The sequence below is a fragment of the Lepus europaeus genome, chromosome 12 (assembly GCF_033115175.1).
Source record: "Lepus europaeus isolate LE1 chromosome 12, mLepTim1.pri, whole genome shotgun sequence".
NCBI classification, from domain to species: Eukaryota; Metazoa; Chordata; class Mammalia; order Lagomorpha; family Leporidae; genus Lepus; species Lepus europaeus.
The window spans coordinates 95,727,368-95,748,887 of NC_084838.1; the positions used below are offsets into that span (position 1 = coordinate 95,727,368).

Here is a 21,520-nt window from a genome sequence, read left to right on the forward strand (position 1 = left end):
CAAGCCTGTCAGTATCAGCTGAATTTAGTATGCAAACAATCTAAAAAATATAGAAACCAATGAGAGGGGCCGGTGCTGTGGTGCAATGAGTTAGTCCTCTGCCTGCAGTGCCGCATTCCATATGGGCGCTGGCTGCTCCACTTCCGATCCAGCTCTCCGCTATGGCCTGGGAAAGCAGTGGAAGATGGCCCAAGTACTTGGGGCCTTGCACTCACATGGGAGACCCGGAAGAAGCTCCTGGCTCCTGGCTCCAGCCCTGGCTGCTGTGGCCATTTAGGGAGTGAAGATCTCCCTGTATCTCCCTCTCTGTAATTGTGCTTTCAAAAAATAAATAAGTCTGTTTTAAAAAGGACACGGCACCAGCGTCTCCTTGGTGTCTGGTGAGGGCCTTCTTGCTGCACCATGACACAGCGCCAGACAGAGCAAGTGTGCCAGAGAGAGCTCACTTTTATAACAAAGTCACTCCTGAGGCAACCCATTGAACCACAAATGGATTATACTCTCTTTTTTAAACATTTATTTATTTATTTATTTGAAAGTCAGAGTTACACAGAGAGAAGGAGAGGCAGAGAGAGAGAGAGGTCTTCCATCCACTGGTTCACTCCCCAGGATGGTCGAAATGGCCGGAGCTGTGCCAATCCGAAGCCAGGAGCCAGGAGCTTCTTCCAGGTCTCCCACATGGGTGCAGGGGCCCAAGGACTTGGGCCATCTTCTACTGCTTTCCCAGGCCATAGCAGAGAGCTCGATAGGAAGTGGAGCAGCTGGGACTCAAACCTGTGCCCCTACGGGATCCTTGCGATGGAAGCAGAGCTTTTCCAGCCACAGCACCGGCCCTGATCATTCTACTCTTGAAGGAGGAGCCCTCACGGACCCATTTGCCCTTCCACAAGCCTCACCTCCAAAAGCCATTAACAGGTGGCTTTGGGGCTGGAGTTTCCGACGCATGAATTCCGAGAAATACACCCAAACCAAAGCAGGGGTTTGAATGGACATTATTGCTACGCAAGCTACGTGTGGACAAGATAACTGGAAAAGGTTGCCGGGGGGAATTTTGAAAGGCCAAAGGGAGTCTGCACTCAGAATGGTTTTAAATGTCGTTCAATTCTCATTTCTCTAGGAGGAAGTCAAGAATCCATCCTATAGTTGGTGCGCTGTGTGGGTACGATTTATGTGGAAAGAAAAGCCGCTGTTCCAATCAGTGGACCACAGCTAAGGAAAAGGACTGGCTTGGCTCTACATCAAAAGATTGGCAAAGAAATATACTTTTATGTGTTTTAGGTTAAAATAAAATGTTTAATACAACAGCCCTTTGACCCAGCAAATCTACTCCTGGGTAGAAACCCAACCGAAGTGAAAACATATGTCCCCAAAAATACTTAGGCAACTGTGTCCACAGCAACCTTCTTCACCATAAACCAACACGGAAAAACTGGGGAGGACCAAGAGGAGAGTGTGCTGTATTCCTGCCCAGGACTGCAGAGGAAATGACAAAGAATGGATGCCCAAGGGGATGACGCTCACAGACACTGCACGGAGTAAAAGGAGCCAGACACCGAAGCAGGCCCAGACAGCATGACTTCATCCACATGCAATTCCAGCATGGGGTAAAGTCAGTCGATAGTGGAAGAGGATCAGGGAGGTGTTTGCTATCTCGCTAGGGTTACAGATCGAGCACCTGTGTCTGTTTGCCCAAACTGTATAGTTAAGGTTTGTGGTTTGGATAAAAAGAGGTGGAACGTGGAGGGAGAGGTTTTTTTGTTTTGTTTTGTTTTTGTTTGTTTGTTTGTTTGTTGCCACTGACCACACTCAGAGATGTCAGACCTGTATCTTGGCCTAGAGACACACGGAGACTGCTTCCTGCTCCTTTTCCCGGCGTGTTGTTTTTTTTTTTTTGTTTGTTTTGTTTTAAGATTTATTTATTTGAAAGAGTTACACAGAGAGACGAGAGGCAGAGAGAGAGAGAGAGAGAGAGAGGTCTTCCATCCGCTGGTTCACTCCCCAAATGGCAGCCACAGCAGGAGCTGCACCAATCCCAAGCCAGGAGCCAGGAGCTTCTTCCAGGTCTCCCACATGGGTGCAGGGCCCAAGGACTTGGGTCATCCTCTACTGCTTTCCCAGGCCATAGCAGAGAGCTGGATTGGAAGTGGAGCAGCCAGGACTCGAACTGGTGCCCAAATGACATGCCGGCACTGCAGGCGGCAGCTTAACCCGCTATACCACAGCGTGGTCCCCATAGAAGTCTTAATACTGTTACCAATCCCACATCCTGGCTCCAGCTTTGACTTTTGCACACGGCTCTACAAATAGCCCATCAGGCACAATCATTCTTGAGACCCCAAGAATGAAAGATTTCTTTGCACCACATTTATTTAATAAACTCGCTGTGGAAACTTTCAATTCTCCCCACAGGCACACTCATCGCTTCACAATAAACCCCTTAACCCCACCACACAACACCTGTTTGTACACCACGCCTTTCCAAAGATCTTTAGATTTGAGTGAAGTGTCAAAAAAAAAAAAAAAAAGTAAATTCTAGGTCCGGGGTTCGAGCGCCGTCATTCCTGCTCCTTGCAGGGTGCCAAGGGGCTGCCCCGCCTCTCTGGTCCCCTTTGGCCAGTGCAGGTGTGGAGGAGCGGCGCAGCCCCAGTGCCCACGGCCGGCCTAGCTGACCCTGGCATTCTGCTTCAGGTAATCCGAGTAGTGCGTCAGGAGCAGCCTTTGGCACCAGCTGCTGTAGAAGGCCCACGCCGGGATCAGGCTCAGAAAGCCCGCCTGGAACCAGAGAAGGATTCGTGAGTGTCTGGGAGAAAGGGCAGTGACAAGGGTGAGGTCGTCACAGCTCAGACACCGCGGTGTACTCGTGGTCACTCACAACATTTTCTTCCACTCCGGACGGTGACTAGGAGGAGAGCCAGCTGCCATCAACGAGGTGGCCACCCAGAAAGACCCAAGCCTGCCCTGTCCACGCTCATGACCGCATGCGTGGGGCACACTTCCGGCGGCTGGCCTGGGACGCCCAAAGACATCCATGGAGGAGATGGGGCCCAGCCAAGCCGTATGGGGCAAAGGAATGAAGGAATGTTCCAGAAGGTCTCTGTAGGTAGTCTTCCAGAAAAGGTAGGGAAGATGAAAATTCACCATACAGGCTCTGTGCTTGGGTTACCTGGGTAACTCTCACCACTTTCAAAAATCTTGTAGGTGAGCACTCACTGCTGATTGTCAAAGTTATAAAATTTCCGTAACATATACATAGATATTTTTTTTCTTTTTTAATCATGATTCATTTATTTATTTGACAGGCAGAGTTAGAGAGAGAGAGGTCTTCCTTCCGCTGATTCACTCCCCAGATGGCCATCATGGCTGGAGCTGCACTAATCTGAAGCCAGGAGCCAGGAGCTTCTTCCAGGTCTCCAGAGCAGGTGCAGGGGCCCAAGCACTTGGGCCATCTTTTACTGCTTTCCCAGGCTATAGCAGAGAGCTGGACGGGAAGTGGAGCAGCCAGGACTTGAACCCGTGCCCATATGGGATGCCAGCATGGCAGGCAGCAGCTTTACCCACTGCGCCACAGCGCCAGCCCCTTTTTGACTATTAAAGTCCCAGATCTTTTAAAGTCCTTGCTACACTCTTCTCAACAAAGTTTCTGCAGACGCCAAAGCAATCACACCTTTGGACCCCTGGTAGGAGAAACCCTAAGGAGATTCTAAACTAAAGAACCCTACCTAGGCCGACATCTATCAGGACTTGGAGCTCTTGCTCATCCTGGCGCTAGTCTTCTGTTGTGTTCCTGCTCTTTCTACCAAGGCTCCATCAAAATAAGATTCGAGGACAGGCCGGCGCCGCAGCTCAATAGGCTAATCCTCCGCCTTGCGGCGCCGGCACACCAGGTTCTAGTCCCGGTCGGGGCACCGGATTCTGTCCCGGTTGCCCCTCTTCCAGGCCAGCTCTCTGCTGTGGCCAGGGAGTGCAGTGGAGGATGGCCCAAGTGCTTGGGCCCTGCACCCCATGGGAGACCAGGAGAAGCACCTGGCTCCTGCCATTGGATCAGCGCGGTGCGCCGGCCGCAGCGCGCCTACCGCGGCGGCCATTGGAGGGTGAACCAATGGCAAAAGGAAGACCTTTCTCTCTGTCTCTCTCTCGCTGTCCACTCTGCCTGTCAAAAAAAAAAAAAAAAAAAAAAAGATTTGAGGAGAACATCAGAAAGGTTCCCGCCAGCCGGCACCAGGCCTGCGGCAGAGTGGGTGCTAAGCACTGTGGGCATGAAAGTCACAAAGCTGTAGGTTACCAACCCGGGGTCCTGGCTTTTAGAAAGAGGGGGAGCCGCCAGCAAGCACAGCGCTGCCCCGTGCAATGCATTTCGTGCTGCAGGCACAGGCCTTGGAAATCGCCAGCCCTCGCGTCACACCTGAGCCCCACAGGGAGGTACCTGCAGGTCCCCAGAAGCCCTTACTCTGCCCACGGCATGATCTTGCTAACCCGACATTCCTCAATGCACCTACTCCATGCAGAACAACAGAATGTGGACCCAAGTGCAACAGGAACCGCTCAGGAGGGATTCACATTCCTTCTGGCAGCTCAGTCTCTCTGATCCTTGAGCTCCTTCAAGACAGGGCACAGCCTCGGGGAACAAAAGCTGAACCCTCCCTTCTTCTACCATCCAAGTCCATGAAGCAACACGCCTTCTCCTTTTCCCTCCCTCAGAGCTTTTTTGTTGTAATCTCACAGCAAATTCCGGTCCTTTGGATAGCTCTGTCTTGAGCTGATTGTTTGGGCTTAGTGAGGCCAGCCATAAAGAAAATAAACTAAAATCGCAGCCCCCTTGGCCAGGTTCCGTAGGTCCCCTTGCATCTCCATCTCTATCCCAACCTGGAAGGACCACGTAGAAGGAAGCAGGAAAAGCTCTGGCTTCAGAAAAAAAGCTAAATCCTGACTTTACCAACACCATCTGGGCAGCCAGGGGATGGCTGCTCCAGGTTGGAATTTTGCTTCCCTCAGCTGTAAAGAGGGGACAATAAGACCTATTGTACAAGATTTCAGGATGGGGGCGGCGTTGTGGTGTAGCTGATAAAGCTGCAGCCTGCAGCACCAGCATCCCACGTGAGCGCCGGCTTGAGGAGTTCCAGCTGCTCCACTTCCCATCCAGCTTCCTGCTAATGACCTGGGAAAGCAGCAGAGGATGGCTCAAGTGCTTGGGCCCCTGCATCCACGTGGGAGACCCAGAGGAAGCTCCTGGCTCCTGGCTTCAGCGTAGCCCAGCCCTGGCCACTGCAGCCATCTGGGGAGTGAACCAGTGGATGGAAGACTCATTCTCATTCTCCTCTCTCTCTCTCTCTCTTTTAAACAAATAAAAAAAATTTAAAAAATATTTTAAGACAATTAAGCAAGGTAATAGGTACAAGGGTACTGCAAAAAAGTTCACAGAAGTTCATGTAAGTTGATCTTGGTACAAAAAAAAAAAAGATGAAATCCATGCATAGTTTTTTTCACACTACATATCTTCCATGAGCTTTTAGAAGTCCCCTTGTATGATTGGGTTTCAAATGTTTTTGTGAGAGAATAAGCTTATCTTTTTTTTTTAATTTTTTAAAGAATTCTTTTTTTTTTTTTTTTTTTTGACAGGCAGAGTGGACAATGAGAGAGAGAGACAGAGAGAAAGGTCTTCCTTTGCTGTTGGTTCACCCTCCAATGGCCACCGTGGCCGGTGCGCTGCGGCCAGCGCACCACGCTGATCCGAAGGCAGGAGCCAGGTGCTTCTCCTGGTCTCCCATGGGGTGCAGGGCCCAAGGACTTGGGCCATCCTCCACTGCCTTCCCGGGCCACAGCAGAGAGTTGGCCTGGAAGAGGGGCAACCGGGACAGAATCCGGTGCCCCGGGACTAGAACTAGGATTAGCCTAGTGAGCCACAGCGCTGGCCTAAGCTTATCTTTTAATTCCATTTCCACAAAGTTTTTGAAGGCAGCCTCTGCGGATGGCACGATTCTATGACAGAGCTGCATGCCTAGACCTCCTGCCGGGTGGAGAATAGGCAGAGTGTTTGCCTCCTTCTTTGTAATCTCAGAGCTCTCGGGTCACAGCCTGTCCGTCTCCAGGCTTCGCCCTCCCCTGGGTATAACACCCCACCCCAGCCCCCCGGGGAAGTCACCAGCTGACTCTGCTTGATTACCCAGTCACTTCAGATTCAATTATTTTCCAAAGGAATTTTAATGATCGATGTATTTTCATGTGTTTTCCTCCTACTTTACAGGGCACACAAACTCTTTTTCCTAGTCTGTCCTTGGCATCTGTTTACTTAAAGAGATTATAATCTGATACCTAGGAGATCAAAAGGGAAAGATCAGGGAATCATTGCACTTCTGACATCCAGAATTGGGTTGTGCAGCAACTGCAAACCCGGCTGTTGTTTCTGGATTCTGACGGATGCCATTTAAGGTATCAGCATCCTGGAGGAGTGAGGTCATAGGGGTCTCCAGGAGCCCAATGGGAGGTGTCAAACCCACTGGACGTGATGAAGCCTGGAGAGGGACAGGCTGCGACATAGAGAGAGAGGGAGAAGTGGACAGATGCATCCTCTGATGTGTGTGGCCTCTGGGCTTATGCGGGGGCTAGGGCACTGGGGTGATGGATGGGAATGTGCGATAAATAAGGGTGGCACCCAGGGCAAAGGCGGGGTGACTGCCTTCTCTCTTTCCAGTGCAGCCACAGAAAACCATCTCATCACAGCGAGACAGGCGCTGAGATTCAGCGTTCCCAGCTTTGCTCAGGCCCACCGTGGTGCTGATCAGGGGGAGACAGCCGAAGGGGCTCTGTGAAGCCAAGCTGCAGACAGACTGCAAACCTGGAGCTGGGCGGGAGTGTGCGGAGATCCAGGACAATGAATGAATGCAAGGCAGGCGCTGGCAGGGGATCCACCGGTCAGGCCACAGGACAGAAATGTCCATCACTCCCACACCCCCCACCCCAGACCTGCATCTGAGCAAGGTGAGCAGCCCCTGCACACCAGCCAACACCATGGAAGGACCAACATGGGGCACGAGGACTCTCCTCCCCTTAGCAAGTGAGGCGGGCACCAGAAACACCGAACATTTCCCCTCCATAACAGACTCGATGTCCAGTTTGGGTGAGCAGATCAAACTAACTTCAAACTCACTAGATTTCCCTTCATCTTCCTGCAGTAAGGGGGGATTGGGAGAGAGATCAGACCAGCAACAGGCAAAGCAAAGACCTTCTATACTTTCTGGATGTCCATTTTGCAACGTGAGTTAAATCGGTGATGCTGCACGTTGTTAAGGTTCCATGATAAAAACAATGAGGAGTTAGAATTATGCAAGGACAATTGGTGTCTCTTGCCAGAGTCTTTGTAAGTTTTAGGAGATAAATGAATCATTTTGGAGAACTTAGTATATGGAGCCATGAATTATTTTAGCATTGGGCAGAGAGACAGAGACATAGACCGTGGTCCAATTCCCACAACAGAAAAACTTACGAGGCAGAGAAGAAAGTCGACATATGATGGATCGGTCAAGATTGGGAGCAGCATTGTGGTGCAGCAGGTTAAGCTGCCACTTGCAATGTCAGCATCCCATATCAGAGCGCCAGTTCAAGTCCAGGCTGCTCTGCTTCCAATCCAGCTTCCTACTAATGTGCCTGGGAAGGCAGAAGAGGATGGTCCAAGTGCTTGGGACTCTGCCACCATAGGGGAGACCAGGATGGAGGTCCTGACTCCTGATTCCAGACTGGCCCAACTCTGGCTGTTGCAGCCATCTAGGGAGTGAACCAGCAGATGGGCGATCTCTAACTCATTCAGTGGCTCACTCGCTCTTGCTCTATCACTCTGCCTTTCAAATCAATGAATAAATCTTACAAAAAAAATTCCTCAGTGGGGCTGCAAACAGATCTTGACACTGTACGTGCTCCATCATTAGCATGTCGTGCTGCAGTTTGCCCTTGTTGATGTCTGTGGGTGTTTTTCAAAGCATCCCAGGAATGTTGAGAACTCCTTGCACCCTGTGCCACCAAACCTTATTTCCACATTGGATGGAGCGCGCAGTTTGCTGAAGCAGGCTCGTACAACAGAACTCCAAAAGGTATATGGGAGACGGGCTTTCAGCCAAGCGGGCACATCACCAGCTAGAATACACACATCCTATATCAAAGAGCCTGGGTTCAAAACACGCTCAGGCTCCGGGCTCCTGATTCCTGCTAATGAAGACCCGGGGATGTGGCAATGATGGCTCAGGCAACGGGATGCCTGCCACTCATGTGGTAGACCTGGATTGAGTTCTCAGCTCCTGGCTTTGGCACAGCCTCAACCCCAGCTGCTGTGGGCATTCAAGAGTGAGACCTAAGATGGGAGTGCATGCCCTCTTTCTCTCTCTCAAAGGAATAAACAAGTACATTTTGCTTTGCAACGAAATAAACGTATCTTTCTATCTGTTTTTCATTCGCTTTTTGCAGTGCCCTCGCACCTGCTCACAAGAGTCAATGATGGGAACGCCAACTCAACTCCTCCGTGCAGGGACTTCAGGTTGGCAGCTTAAAATGGACTGTGGCAGGAGTATTTACACCCCGGGAAGCAGCAGCTGCTACAAATCAAAGTGACTTTTCTTTTCTCGCAGGGCTGCGAGGTGAGCATTCAGTCAAGCAGAGGACCAAGCAAGACTGCGATTGGCTGGCGCCGCGGCTCACTAGGCTAATCCTCTGCCTGTGGCACCGGCACATTGGGTTCTAGTCCAGGTCCGGGCAGCGGATTCTGTCCCGGTTGTTCCTCTTCCAGTCCAGGTCTCTGCTGTGGCCCGGGAGTGCAGTGGAGGATGGCCCAAGTGCTTGGGCCCTGCACCCCATGGGAGACCAGGAGAAGCACCTGGCTCCTGGCTTCGAATCAGCGCGGTGCACCGGCCACAGCGGCCATTGGGGGGTGAACCAACGGCAAAGGAAGACCTTTCTCTCTGTCTCTCTCCCTCTCTCACTGTCCACTCTGCCTGTCCAAAAAAGACAGCGATCCCTGTCCCTTGGTCTCCCCGTCCCAGGGCTCCTAGGAGCCATTCTGCTTTCTGTGGGAAGAAGGGAGGTGGCCAAGGGTGAGATCTGCTCCCTTGAGGGTTATTATGGGCGGAGCATCCAGCCTCATACCCTCGCTGACCCACATGGCCACAGCTGGTCACTGAGTTGCCCAGTAGCAAGGAAGAGCGAGCCCAGCACAGCTAGGGCCACCCGCACACCCTGCCTCCGGGGGCTTTAAGGAAAGAAGAAGTTACCAATTACCAGGATTTCATGGGCAAGGCAGCCACAGGTCTCATCTCCAATCGTGATGTAATTCAGCGATTCTTTCACAAACTCATCCGCCGTCTTGGTGATGACATTGGTGTTCAGATGCTTTGTCATTGAGGTCGAGACAGCATAGGGCGTCAGCACCTTCCACGGGAAAACCAAAGACCACATAGCACAGCAGCAACCAGAGGAGGCTCTGAGAAACCCGTCCCCATTCCCAGCCTTCCCCTTCTTGGAAACAGCTAAGGGATCCTCCATGATAAAAGGTACACACCTGGGGACCAGAAAGCATGGGCTCTCGGGATGAAGCCTCAACCACACAAGATTGGGTGGCTCAGATGCCCTCCGAGGCACACAGGGTGACTCAGGGGACATGAGCTAGCTCTCAACATGGCTGCCAGACTTCACTAACAAAAATATAGAACACTCATTTAAAGATGAAGTTCAAGGGCTAATATTGGGGTACAGCAGGTTAAGCCACTGCCCGCAATGCTGGCATCCCATATAAGTACCAGTTCGAGTCCTAGCTACTCCACTTCCAATCCAGCTCCCTGCTAAAGCACCTGGGGAGGCAATGGAAGATGGCCCAAGTGCTGGGGCCCCTGCCACCAATGTGGGAGACCCGGATGGAGTTCCAGGTTTCTGGTATCGCCCTGGCCATTATGGGCATTTGGAAACTGAACCAGTGGATGGAAGATCTCTGTCTCTCTCTCTCTCTCTCTCTCTCACTCTCTCTCTCTCTCTTTGTAACTCTGCCTTTCACATAAATGAATAAATATTTTGGAAGGTGAAATTCATATAGAGAAGATGCAAAAAAAAAATTTCAGCATAATTATGTCCCAAGTATGGCATGGATCCCAGAAGCAGCCAGAAGCTCTTTGGAGTCCCACGTTCACACCCAGATGAGGAGCCAGGGCCGGGGGCAGGGGCACTGCACTATCTGTCTTGTCCAACCAGCCATGCCCTGCCCTGAGATTCTAGCCCCAGGTCCCCACCAGGGCTTAGCCACACTGTGGCCTGGTGTGAGGACCACGTTGGAGTTCTAGAAAGAAAAAAAATCCAGTCATTTCCTTGGTTTTGTTTTCTTCCCATCGCATTTGCAATAACATTGTTTCATAATTGAATCCAGTTTTTGTAACTGAGTGGATTGATCCAACCGAGTTAGTTCTAAAGGCAATTAATGCTGCAATTAGCACTTTTATTCCAGGAACCTCAAAGCAGGACTCTTGGAGCAATAAAAGGAAGGTGCTTTCTCAACCCCGGGTTCCAGAGGGAGACATAACAACAAGTATTTTCATTCCTACTTCAGGAATGAACCTTTGGTTGACAGAACACCCCCAAGTGCAAAACAGGGGCTCAGCCGCCGCCGCGGCTCACTAGACTAATCCTCCGCCTCGCGGCGCAGGCACACCGGGTTCTAGTCCCGGTCGGGGCGCCGGTTCTGTCCCGGCTACCCCTCTTCCAGGCCAGCTCTCTGCTGTGGCCCGGGAAGGCAGTGGAGGATGGCCCAAGTGCTTGGGCCCTGCACCCCATGGGAGACCAGGATAAGCACCTGGCTCCTGCCATTGGATCAGCGCGGTGCGCCGGCCACAGCGCGCCAACCAAGGCGGCCATTGGAGGGTGAACCAACGGCAAAGGAAGACCTTTCTCTCTGTCTCTCTCTCTCTCACTGTCCACTCTGCCTGTCAAAAAAAAAAAAAAAAAAAACAGGGGCTCGATAAACATGGTTTAAACTCGAACACTGATTCATTAGCTCTTCAGGATAACCAGAGAAGTAAGCAGGTGTAATATCCTCCCTATGGATGGGAAAACTGAGATCCACCGAACTTAAGCCCTAGAACCAGAGTGTGGGGGTCTCTGTGGCCCATCTCAGGTCAACAGTCCCCCACGGGAGACCCCTTCCCAGACTCAGGGTCCCCTCCCTCCCCCACCAATTCCAACATGGGCTAAGTGCCCATGTTGCGTTCCTTCTCTTGTATTCCTTCTCCAGAGCCCCTCCCACATCAGCCTGTCTCTGACTTAGGTCAGGGAGGAGAAGACGGGTGGACAAGACCTCAATCTCCATCCTGATACAGCACTGGGTAGCAGATGGGCCCATAGCATTTCTGAGAAACCAGCTTCTTTCCCCAAGTTCTCTTCCAGCACCCAGGGTACAGGGAAGGCAGCAGAAGCCATGGGAGCAAGGAGGCCACAGGGGCTGCAACTGCGCCAGCCAGGGTCACAGGAAGCCCCATGGACTCCACCTGCTGGCTGCACACACATGACCAGTCCTGCAGGGGACAGTGGCTGCAGCCCCACTGCGATCCAGAGTTCTCACCAACTCACCTGGATAATGACTCCCTTTTCTTTATACTCAGCTTGCAGGGCCTTGGAAAACGTACACACAAAAGCCTAGAGTGAGAAAAAGAAACCCATCAGGCCTCAGAGCCCTGGCACACCCGGCTGGCTCAGATTTCAAAGGGCACTGCCTGCTGAGACAAAGCTTTCAAAGCTTCAATTGTGTAGGATGAAGTTCCGGAGCTGGGGTGGGCTGAAGCTGGGAGCTGGGAATGCAATCCAGGTCTCCCATGTGGGTGGCAGGAACCCAAGCACTTGAGCCATCCGTGCTGCCTTCCATGGTGTGCAAGAAGGGAGCAGGAGTCAGGAGCCAAAGGCAGGCGTTACCCCCAGGCACTGGGATGCAGGAGGCAGGTGCAACACCTTATCTGCTGGGCCAAACACCCAGCCCAGGAGAGAGGTCTTGACCATTCTCACCAGAGAGCATGACAACCATGCGAATTCATGTCTATGTTAATTAGCTAGATTTAATCTTTCCACGGTGTGCACATCTATCAGAAACGTCATGTGGTACACCGTGAATATGTTCAATTTCTTATTGTCACGTATCTCTTAATAAAGCTGGAGGACAGGGAGGAGCGGCTGATCCTCAGCTGGAACAGCACCTCCCATCCGTGGGACACACCCGGGGTATCACACCTAGGGCCCCTGCATGCCGACTACCCTGCGAGGAAGCACCCTGGTAACGCACCTGCTCCTCCAAGGGCTGCTTCTTCGACCAGGGCAGGAGCACACCAAGCCAGGGGTCAGGAGGAGAAGGAAGTCACAAGGTCACTGGCAGCGGGAAGAGTGCAACGGGCTCCCAGCATGGGAAGTGAGCGGGGCCGGAGCCCTGTGCTGACGCTTCTCAGAGGCAGTGCCCACTTATTTTTAGTCTCCATTTATTTGAAAGGCAAAGAGACACACAAAGACAGACTGGTTCACTCCCCACAAATGCCCATGACAACCTGGCCAGCTTGAGTTAAGAGCCGGCACTGTGGCTTAGTGGGTAAAGCCACTGCCTGTAGTGCCGGCATCCCATATGGGCGCCGGTTGGAGTCCCAGCTGTTCCACTTCTGATACAGCTCTCTGCTGTGGCCTGGGAAGGCAGTGGAAGATGGCCCAAGTCCTTGGGCCCCTGCACCCACGTGGGAGACCTGGAAGAAGCTCCTGGCTCCTGGCTTTGGATCAGTGCAGCTCTGGCTGTTGAGGCCATCTGGGGAGTGAGCCAGCAGATGGAAGACCTCTCTCTCTGCCTCTGCTTCTCTGTAACTCAGCCTTTCAAATAAATAAATCTTTAAAAAAAAACTCAATCTAAGACTCCCATGTGTGAGGCAGAGACCCAAGTACTTGAGCCAACACCTGATGCCTCCCAGTGTGCACATCAGCTGGAACCATAAATGGAGCTGGGGGCTGGCATTGTGGTATAGTGGCATAGCGAGTTAAGCTGTTGCCTGCAATGCTGGTGTCTTGTATGGGCACCAGTTCAAGTCCAGGCTTCTGCACTTCCAATCCAGCTCTCTGCAGTGAAAGATGGCCCAACTCCTTGGACCCTTGCATCCTTGTGGCTCCTGGCTTCGGTCTAGCCCAGTCTTGGCTGTTGCAACCATTTGGGGAGTGAACCAGCAGATGAAAGATCTCTCTCTCTCTTCCTCTCTCTCTCTCTGTAACTCTTCAAATAAATAAAATAAATCTTTAAAAGCACACACACAAGTGGAGCTGGAACTCAGATCCAGGTACCTGACCTGGGAAGCAGCTGTCCCAAATGGCATTTCACCACTGCCCCAAACACCTACCCTGGAGTGCCTTTATCTAATTAGCACAGACTCCCCCTCATCTATTAGCTCTGCCCTGTACGTTACAAGGGGACTTCAAAAAGTTCATGGAAACTAGAGTTAAAAGATAAGCTTCTTTTGGTGCACAACACTTTTGTTGTTGTTTTTTAAAAGATTTATTTATTTATTGAGTTACACACAGAGAGTAGAGGCAGAGAGAGAGAGAGAGAGGTCTTCAATCCGCTGGTTCACTCCCCAATTGGCTGTAATGGCCGGAGCTGCACTGATCCGAACCCAGGAGCTTCTTCTAGGTTTCCCACATGGGTGCAGAGAGCTGGATATGAAGTGGAGCAGCCAGGACTCGAACCGGCGCCCATATGGGATGCCAGCACTGCAGGCGGCAGCTTTATCAGCTACGCCACAGCACCGGCCCCACACAACACTTTCTGAAATCTGTGCATATGAGGGGTCTTCCCAAAGCCTGCAGACAAACCTCTCCATCAGCTTGCCAGGCTCGGAGAGCCAGGCAGAGAGCTGGCCGGCATCACTCACCTTGGAAGCCGAGTACAGTGAGTACAGAGGCCAAGGAAAGAGGGCTGTCCCGGAAGAGATGTTCAGGATGAGGCCTCTGCGCCTGGAAAGCAAGCCAAGTGTCCACTGCTCCGCTGCCTGCGCTTGCGCACAGAGAACACCCAGGAGGCCCGTGGTCGACGGGAACCCTCTAGTCCTGCGCTGAGGGCTGTGAGTGGCACCGCCCCTGCCTCCCACCCGCAGGTGACATCCAGGGCTTGTCGCTGGAGGCGGAGCCTCTGCTACCTAACAGGTCTCTGGGGCGGAATGCAGATGACCAGCCGGGCCCTGATGGGATTCAAAGGGTAAGGAGGGGACCCTCCTCCTGTCTTCTGGCAGGGCGTGCCCTAGGCTGGGTGGGGCGGACGCCACAGGGTGGAACCCCATCTGGGCTGGAACTTGCTCACTCGGACTCCCCTGGCCAAGTCTCCAGGACTTACTGGCCTTTTGGGAATTCAGTATCCTGATCCTTCCCAACCTGGTGGGGATTAGAAAACCAAGCCAAGCTCCTCCTTCCTCCAGGGACAAGGAAGCTATGGACCATCTGCCCTTGACGAGGACCCCCTGAGAAAAACCAGCTCCCTCGTGGGCATCGTAAGGGGGGTGATGCAAACACGGGATAAATGCAGAACTTGAGGGGTGGCAATTTTCACCATTAAATTGATGTATTCATTCTAAGCAAAATAATAACAACACAGACATGGTCTTGGTCCCAGGCCAGCTTCTGAAGTTTTCCACTCGACATGCATTGACTTTATTTAATGCAATGTGTGCAAAACTGCTGGTCTGTCTCCCTCCAGTATGTGCCACGCTTGACTTCTCCACAGGCACACCTGTGTGCAGAGCTGGCCCTGGCCCACGACGTGGCTTTTCCCCATCATCTCTGTGTCCCTTCATCCCAGCTTTTATCATGTGTTTCAGCAGCAGCCCGAAACAAAGCAGCATCCCCGGGGAAGCCACAGCAGCTCTGTACTTTTTCAAAGACCTTACCTTGACCTCATGTGTTTCAGAATTAGCTGTGTCATCTGAAAGACAAGGCCAAAGTTAAGCCCTGGCAAAGGAATGGACTGGCGGGGAACTCGGGGAAGCGGGGACGAGAGCTTAACCTCCAGAGTGGCCGTGGAGGTTGCCGACACTTGGGGACAGCTGCGCTGGCAACACTCGCATCTGGCCGGGACCCAAGGTGGGCACGGAACGCTCACTTCCCTCTCAAGGGCGAGGACGAGAGAGCAAGTCTGAGGGCAGTGGGAAAGCGTGGTAGGAGCTCCACTGTCCAGCACTTTCTCCTGAGAAGCAAGGCTGCTGACTTCCTGGGGGAGGCGACGGGTTCTATACCCTCGGAGGAAGGGAAAAGACATCGTCTGTCCATTAAGGCGTGCAGCGTGCAGCTGTCTCCATTTTAAGCAGAAGCTTGGTCTAAATTATCTGCCCAGAGGAGATGTCTTTTTCTTCTTCAGGCAAAGGCACAGTGTGGGACAGCTCTGTGGGAGTCACGCTGAGAAAGCTTAAGGGCTGAGACGAACCAAAGAACCTGCATGCTGCGTAGGACATGAGACGTGGCTCGGTCCAACACTTCGGAACTGGGGCAGGATCTGGAGGTCAAGGCAGGTAAATAACTTAACTTGGTGCTGTCCTGCTAACTAGCAGCTGACCTGGGGTCAGAACACAGGTTGAACTTGAGCTTCAATTCAACAAAGATGGACAGAACGACCAAAGTACCGAAAAGCGAAGCCACGCCTTCTTTCTGTTTTCCCAGCACAGTGAACTTTCCTTCACTCACAAAGACTAGAATTAAAGTTAAGTATTAAGGGTCGTTGTTGTGGCGTGGCGGGTTAAGCTGCCAGCTGCGAGGCCAGCATCCCACATGGGTGCTGGTTCGAGTCCCAGCTATTCCACTTCCAATCCAGCTTCCTGCTAATGTGCCTGGGAAAGCTTCCGAGGACGGCCTAAGCGCTTATGCCCCTGCCCCCCACATGGGAGACTTGATGGAGTTCTAGGCTGCTGACTCCAGCTCACCCATGCCCTGCCATTGTAGCCATTTGGGGAGCCATCAGATGGATGATCTCTGTCTCTCTCTGCCTTTCAAATAAATAATTTTTAAACATAGGTATTGTGTTTTTTTTTTAATGTTGCCTTAGAACCCTGAATAAGTTTCAGCATCTGTCCTAATATATTCCAACAGATGACAAAGTTGAATCTAGAAACAGAACTTGGGCCCTAGGGAGAATGAATCCACAACCCTGTATTCTTGATGAGACAATAAAATGACCACAGCACGGCCTCTCAATCAAGTGCAGGTCAGTTCCCGGGGATCTGCTTCTACAATGGGAGGGGACAATTCTGTAGTCACCAGATGCCACCAACTACTACGTTTCCATCACTTACCTTGACAACCGAGGTGATGTTACAATGGATGAGGCCCTGTGATAAAGAGTGACAACACAAGTCAGCCTGATTGTTAGGGAAATTCTCTTGGGAAGCAGTCAGTGCTAGAGAGCTGTAAAGTGGCAAATGTGCACGTCTAAGCAGTTCCAACCCCACTTACCCTGCAAATTAGGGACCGAATTGAGCTTCTGCTGGTATGCACAAGAGTTGGCAAACCTCTGACATCCATTCTATGGGTCTATACACATATGGTCTTGAATACAAATCTATTAAGAGTCTCATTGGGGCCAGTGTTGTGGCATAGTGTGTCAGGCCATCACCTGTGATGCCAGCATCCCATATGGGTGCCAGTTGGTGTCCTGGCTGCTCCACTTCTGATCCAGCTCTCTGCTAATGGCCTGGGAAAGTGCTTAGGCCCCTGCCACACATGTGAGGGACTTAGATGAAGCTCCTGGCTCAGTCCCAGATGTGGCAGACACTGAACCAGCAGATGCAAGGTCTCTCTCTCTCTCTCTCTGCCTCCCTCTCCCTCTCCCTCTCCCTCTCCCACTCCCTCTCCCTCTCCCTCTCCCACTCCCTCTCCGTCTCTCTCTCTCTCTCTGCCTCCCTCTCCCTCTCCCTCTCCCTCTCCCTCTCCCTCTCCGTCTCTCTCTCTCTCTCTCTGCCTCCCTCTCCCTCTCCCTCTCCCTCTCCCTCTCAAATAAATACATAAATCTTCCAAATAAAAAGCCTTTCCTTGAAAATTCAGGGAGGAATTGAGACAAAGGTTTTCAACGGCACAGACATGTGGCACTGGATGAAACAGTACTCCTAAACAATTTTTTTAACTTTACGACAGTGTAAAAATGATACACATGCAGTAGAAATCATACGTCTGACTCTGAATTTTTATTTTCCCTGGGCTAGCGCTATGTGGTCTGGTCCTCCCCAACCATGCAAGGCAGGGGCAGCGAGGGCAGCCCCCAGCCAGCCCCACGGTCACAAGGGGACACCATGGGACTCTACAGGGTGCCGGGCTGCTAAGCTATGTGGTTCATTAGGTTAGGTGGAATAAGCGCACTTCTGACTTAGGCTTCTTCAGTTTACAGTGGGTTTATCAGGGTGGAACCCCATCACAGGCAGAGGAGCAGATCTGTGCCCCATTCCCAGCTAGAAGAAGAAGGGTCAGCCCGTGAGGCCCTAGGAGACGACCGCATGGAAAAGAGACAGGTGGGCGGTTGTGTGAGCCAGGTAGAGGCTGCGCGCTGTGGAGACCAGGTGGAGAAACCACAGTCACCCCAGATAAACAGAAAGAGACATAGGGACAGACATGAGAACAGACACAAGGGGGGGGGGGGGAGCTAGCGAGAGAGAGATGGCTGGTTCCATGTGCCAGAACCGCGAGCAGAAGATAGAGGCCATGGGTTTCGACATGTGGTCCAGACAGGAGCTTGGCAAGGATGTGCAGCAATGTCCAAACAGCCTGTCATCTCATGCCAGCGCCTCAGCCCAGAGCTGAAACACCTGGGGAACTGGTAGCCGGTTCAGACTACTGCACCAGGGAAAGCAGTGGAGGATGGCCCAAATGCATGGGCCCCTGCCACTCATTGTGGGAGACCTGGAAGAAGCTCCTGGCTCCTGGCTTCCACCTGGCCCAGCTGTGTCCATTGCAGCCATCAGGGGAGTGAACCAACGGATGGAAGATTCTGTGTGTGTGTGTCTTTCTGTAACCTTCAAATATAGAAATCAGCCTTTATATTAAAAAGACTGAAATGCATAAAAAATATCCTCTTGACCGACTGCGGCAGCCAGGAGAGTCATCCCCCAGCCATGGAGAGTGTGTCACACACACTTCCCACGCTCTGGACATCGAACAGACCCCATTACCCGGGAGAAAGGAGAAAGCCCAGGAGCTGGCCTCTTCCCTGTGCCTCTGCAGGATGAACCTGTTGGGCAGAACCACACTTTCACGAAGCAGAGGGCAGAGCCCCAGAAGTTCAGGGCAGTGGGCAGGGAAGTACTGATGTGTGAGAAGGGGCAGGGGCAAGGCGGCCTCGCCCTGCAGATTCAGGAAAAACAGTTCCCCCTGGTGTGTCCGGAGGGGCGGGGGGGAGAGCTGGAGGCCTCAGGACACGCACTGTGCAATACTGAGTGCTGGCTTCCTGTCACTCCATCCCTGGCCCAGAGGCCACCCAGCCAGGGAGCCCAGTACCTGAGCGGGCGGAAACCAGACACAGAAGAGCGCGCTCACCTGGATCTCATTGGGCGTGTTAAGGAAGTGCCTCGGGAGGAGGCTCGGCAGCATTCCCACGTTGTTGACTGGCAGAAAGGGGCAGAACACACGTGCGTCAGACGGACAGGTGCGAGGCTCTTCTGAGAGCGGAAATTCTCCCGCACAAGGCTGTTGGCAGAGACCCGATCTGATGGCGGGCGAAAGTGTCCCCACAGGCAGGAGGCGGCCAGTAAAAACCCGAGCTGGCCTGGCACTTTGAAAACATGGCGAAGCGTGGAGGTTTTCCTAAGGAGCTGCCATGAGTCAGCAGGTATAGTCAAGCCTGGGTTTGACATTGCACGTGCGCGCCTCTGGATAGGCACCGAAATGCTCTCTCGTCTCCTACTACCAAATTTTAAGAAATTCTTATTTCCGGGGGGGCGGCGCTATGGTGTAGTGGGTAAACACACTGCCTGCAATGCTGGCATCCCACATGGGCACCAGTTCGAGTCCCAGCTGCTCCATTTCCAATCCAGCTCCCTGCTATGGCCTGGGAAAGCAGTGGAGGATGGCCCAAGTCCTTGGGCTCCTGCACCTGCATGGGAAACCTGGAAGAAACTCCTGGATCCTGCCTCCTGGCTTTTGACTTCGGATCAGCTCAGCTCCGGCTATTGCATCCACTTGAGGAGTGAACCAGTGGATGGAAGACCCCCTCTCTCTGCCTCTGCCTCTCTGTAACTCTGCCTTTCAAATAAATAAATTAATTAAAAACACACACACACATTTGTGGGTAGGCTGAAGCTACCAGGAAGTGACCAGGTGTCACTAAAATCATTATTTCACCACTACATTACAAGCTAGGCATTACTTACTCACCTAAAATGCCAATTTCTAAGCCTCGAAGTTCTTCTTTAATAGTCTCATAGATGTCGTCCTTGGTAAAGTCCGCCTGTATGATCCTCACGCTGCGTCCCGTGGTCCTCTCTGCATCGGACACAAGCGTTATTGTCCATGGACAGGGGTCCCAGTGGCCCCCGTGCCGTGAAGGCCTGGGTGCAGCCCGGAGCAGCCAGTTAAGTTACCCTGAGGACAAATGAGCAGTAGCACTGAGTCGGTGCTAGGGGGCGCTATCGATCTGTGAATGGCGAGTCCTGTGCCGGCCTTAAAACAGAGCAAAGTCCTTCTCAAAGTCGGGGTCCGCAGACCATAGCATCAGCACCCCTGGGAAACCTGGGAGAAAAGCAAACGCCCAGGCTGCACCCCAGACAGGCAGGGCCTCCAGGTGGCTCTGCTAGCCGCGGGCTCCCTGGGGCTGTAAATGCCAGGTCTCCTGGATGCCGCCTCGGCTCTGCGGGGGCGGGGGCGACTCTCCGTGTCCCTACATGAATACTTTAGCCACAAAGGGGTAAAGCAGACACTGTCATTCCTGCTTTCCGGAGGAGATAACACGCTCAAAGATGCTAAATGACTTGCCCGGGGCACTCAGGCTACGTTGACTCCAAGTCCAGTGCTCTCTCCACGGTGCCCTGTGAGCCTGCCCAGGCCAAGGCCAAAGCCGCATCAGAGGCTCCCATGCTACTCTGGCCTCGGAGTCAGACCTCGCATTTCTGGGATAAGCCCTGGTGAGGCCGGGCTTGGAGCTGGGGGATGTCCTTGCTTTTGTAGCCTTGTGAGAAAAAAACCGAAGAATATCTGCTTCCTAGACACAGTTTCTTTCCTATCAGGACCCGGTACAAGAGCAAGATTAATCAGCTCAAGGGCACCGGGCCTCCCAGCTGTGCCTGCACAGCCACATACCTTCCACATCCAGCGCACCTGCCTCCTAACCCAAACCTCTCCCACGGAAGCCAGGATGACTCCAGACAGTCTGCAAGGGTCTTCACACGTCTTCAGAATTCAACACTCATCCCTTTGGGTTAAGGAGTTTATCCACTGTTAACCTGATCATTACTAACATCCAAACACCCCCAAAAGAACAATTACAGTCATTGTTAACTAGGGACACTTCAGAGAGAAAAACCACGATCCTAATACATCAGATACAAAAGCGCAGCATCTCAGAATTGTATAGTGCACAGTCTTTGCAACATACATCTCAGCCCTGGGTCAATTCTTTTTTTCTTTTTTCTTTTTTATCTGCCATGGCCCCTCACCCTCCTGCAAGGAGTGGAGCCTTGTTCTAGGGAACTGAAACTCCAAATAGAGCTCCTGGTTTTCAGGGGAGAGGCAGAGCAATCGGGCGGCTGAGCCTCTGAGCAGGGCTGGCGGGTTCTAGAGACGAAGGCGCCACAGCAAAGGAGAAAGCAGGCTATGTGTGCCTGAGTCTCTTCCTGCCTCGCCTGGCCGATGGGACCCACAGGGGCTGGAGCAACACCTTAGATCCTGCCAATCCCTGGGGGGGGGGGGGGGGGGGGGCCTCCCTGCAGCAGGGCAGGGCTGGCCCCCGGCTGCAGAGGGCAGGTGGGGGGCTGCTGGGTACATCGACGGGCAGGATGGGAGCCATCTTGGTAATGTGCCCCACCAACAGTCCCCGTATTTGGGGGGTCACTCACCAATCTCTGTGGCAACGGCCTGCAGCTTCTCCAGCGTCCGGCTGATCAGCACAACATTGAGTCCGTGTTTTGCTAACTGGGGGTGGACAAGCAGAGAGGAAGAGCTTGCTTTGAAGGAGAACTGGAGCAGCGGAGGATGGCCCAAGTCCCTGGGTCCCTGCACCCACGCGGGAGACCCAGGTGAAGCTCCTGGCTCCTGGCTTCAGCCTTGGCCTGGCCCCAGCCATTGCAGCCATTTGGGGAGTGAACCAGTGGATATAAGATCTTTCTATCTCTCTCTCTCCCCCTAACCCCCACCCTGTCACTGCCTTTCAAATAAATAAATCTTAAAAAAAAAAAAAAACAAAAAAAAAAAAACTTTGTACTTGTTTAGTACAGATGCAATTTTTTTCACTCTCCAAATGGCCACAATGGCCAGAGCTGGGCCAGGCTGAAGCCAGGAGCCCGGCACTCCATCCAGGTCTCCC

The 21,520-nt window shown here is 52.5% G+C and overlaps 1 protein-coding gene across 1 annotated transcript in view; it reads right to left on the bottom strand.

Annotated features, from left to right (window-relative positions):
* Positions 1-2,661: 2,661 nt before the first annotated feature.
* HSD17B3 (hydroxysteroid 17-beta dehydrogenase 3) overlaps positions 2,662-21,520 on the bottom strand; it is a 37,029-nt gene continuing 18,170 nt past the window's right edge. Inside the window, exons 3-11 of the mRNA XM_062206791.1 lie at positions 21,054-21,129; positions 19,378-19,485; positions 18,541-18,608; positions 16,311-16,346; positions 14,916-14,950; positions 13,908-13,989; positions 11,590-11,655; positions 9,259-9,408; positions 2,662-2,772 (exon numbers count right to left, since the gene is read on the bottom strand). Of these exons, the coding sequence (XP_062062775.1) occupies positions 2,662-2,772; positions 9,259-9,408; positions 11,590-11,655; positions 13,908-13,989; positions 14,916-14,950; positions 16,311-16,346; positions 18,541-18,608; positions 19,378-19,485; positions 21,054-21,129 (732 nt within the window). The remainder of the gene's footprint in view (positions 2,773-9,258; positions 9,409-11,589; positions 11,656-13,907; positions 13,990-14,915; positions 14,951-16,310; positions 16,347-18,540; positions 18,609-19,377; positions 19,486-21,053; positions 21,130-21,520) is intronic.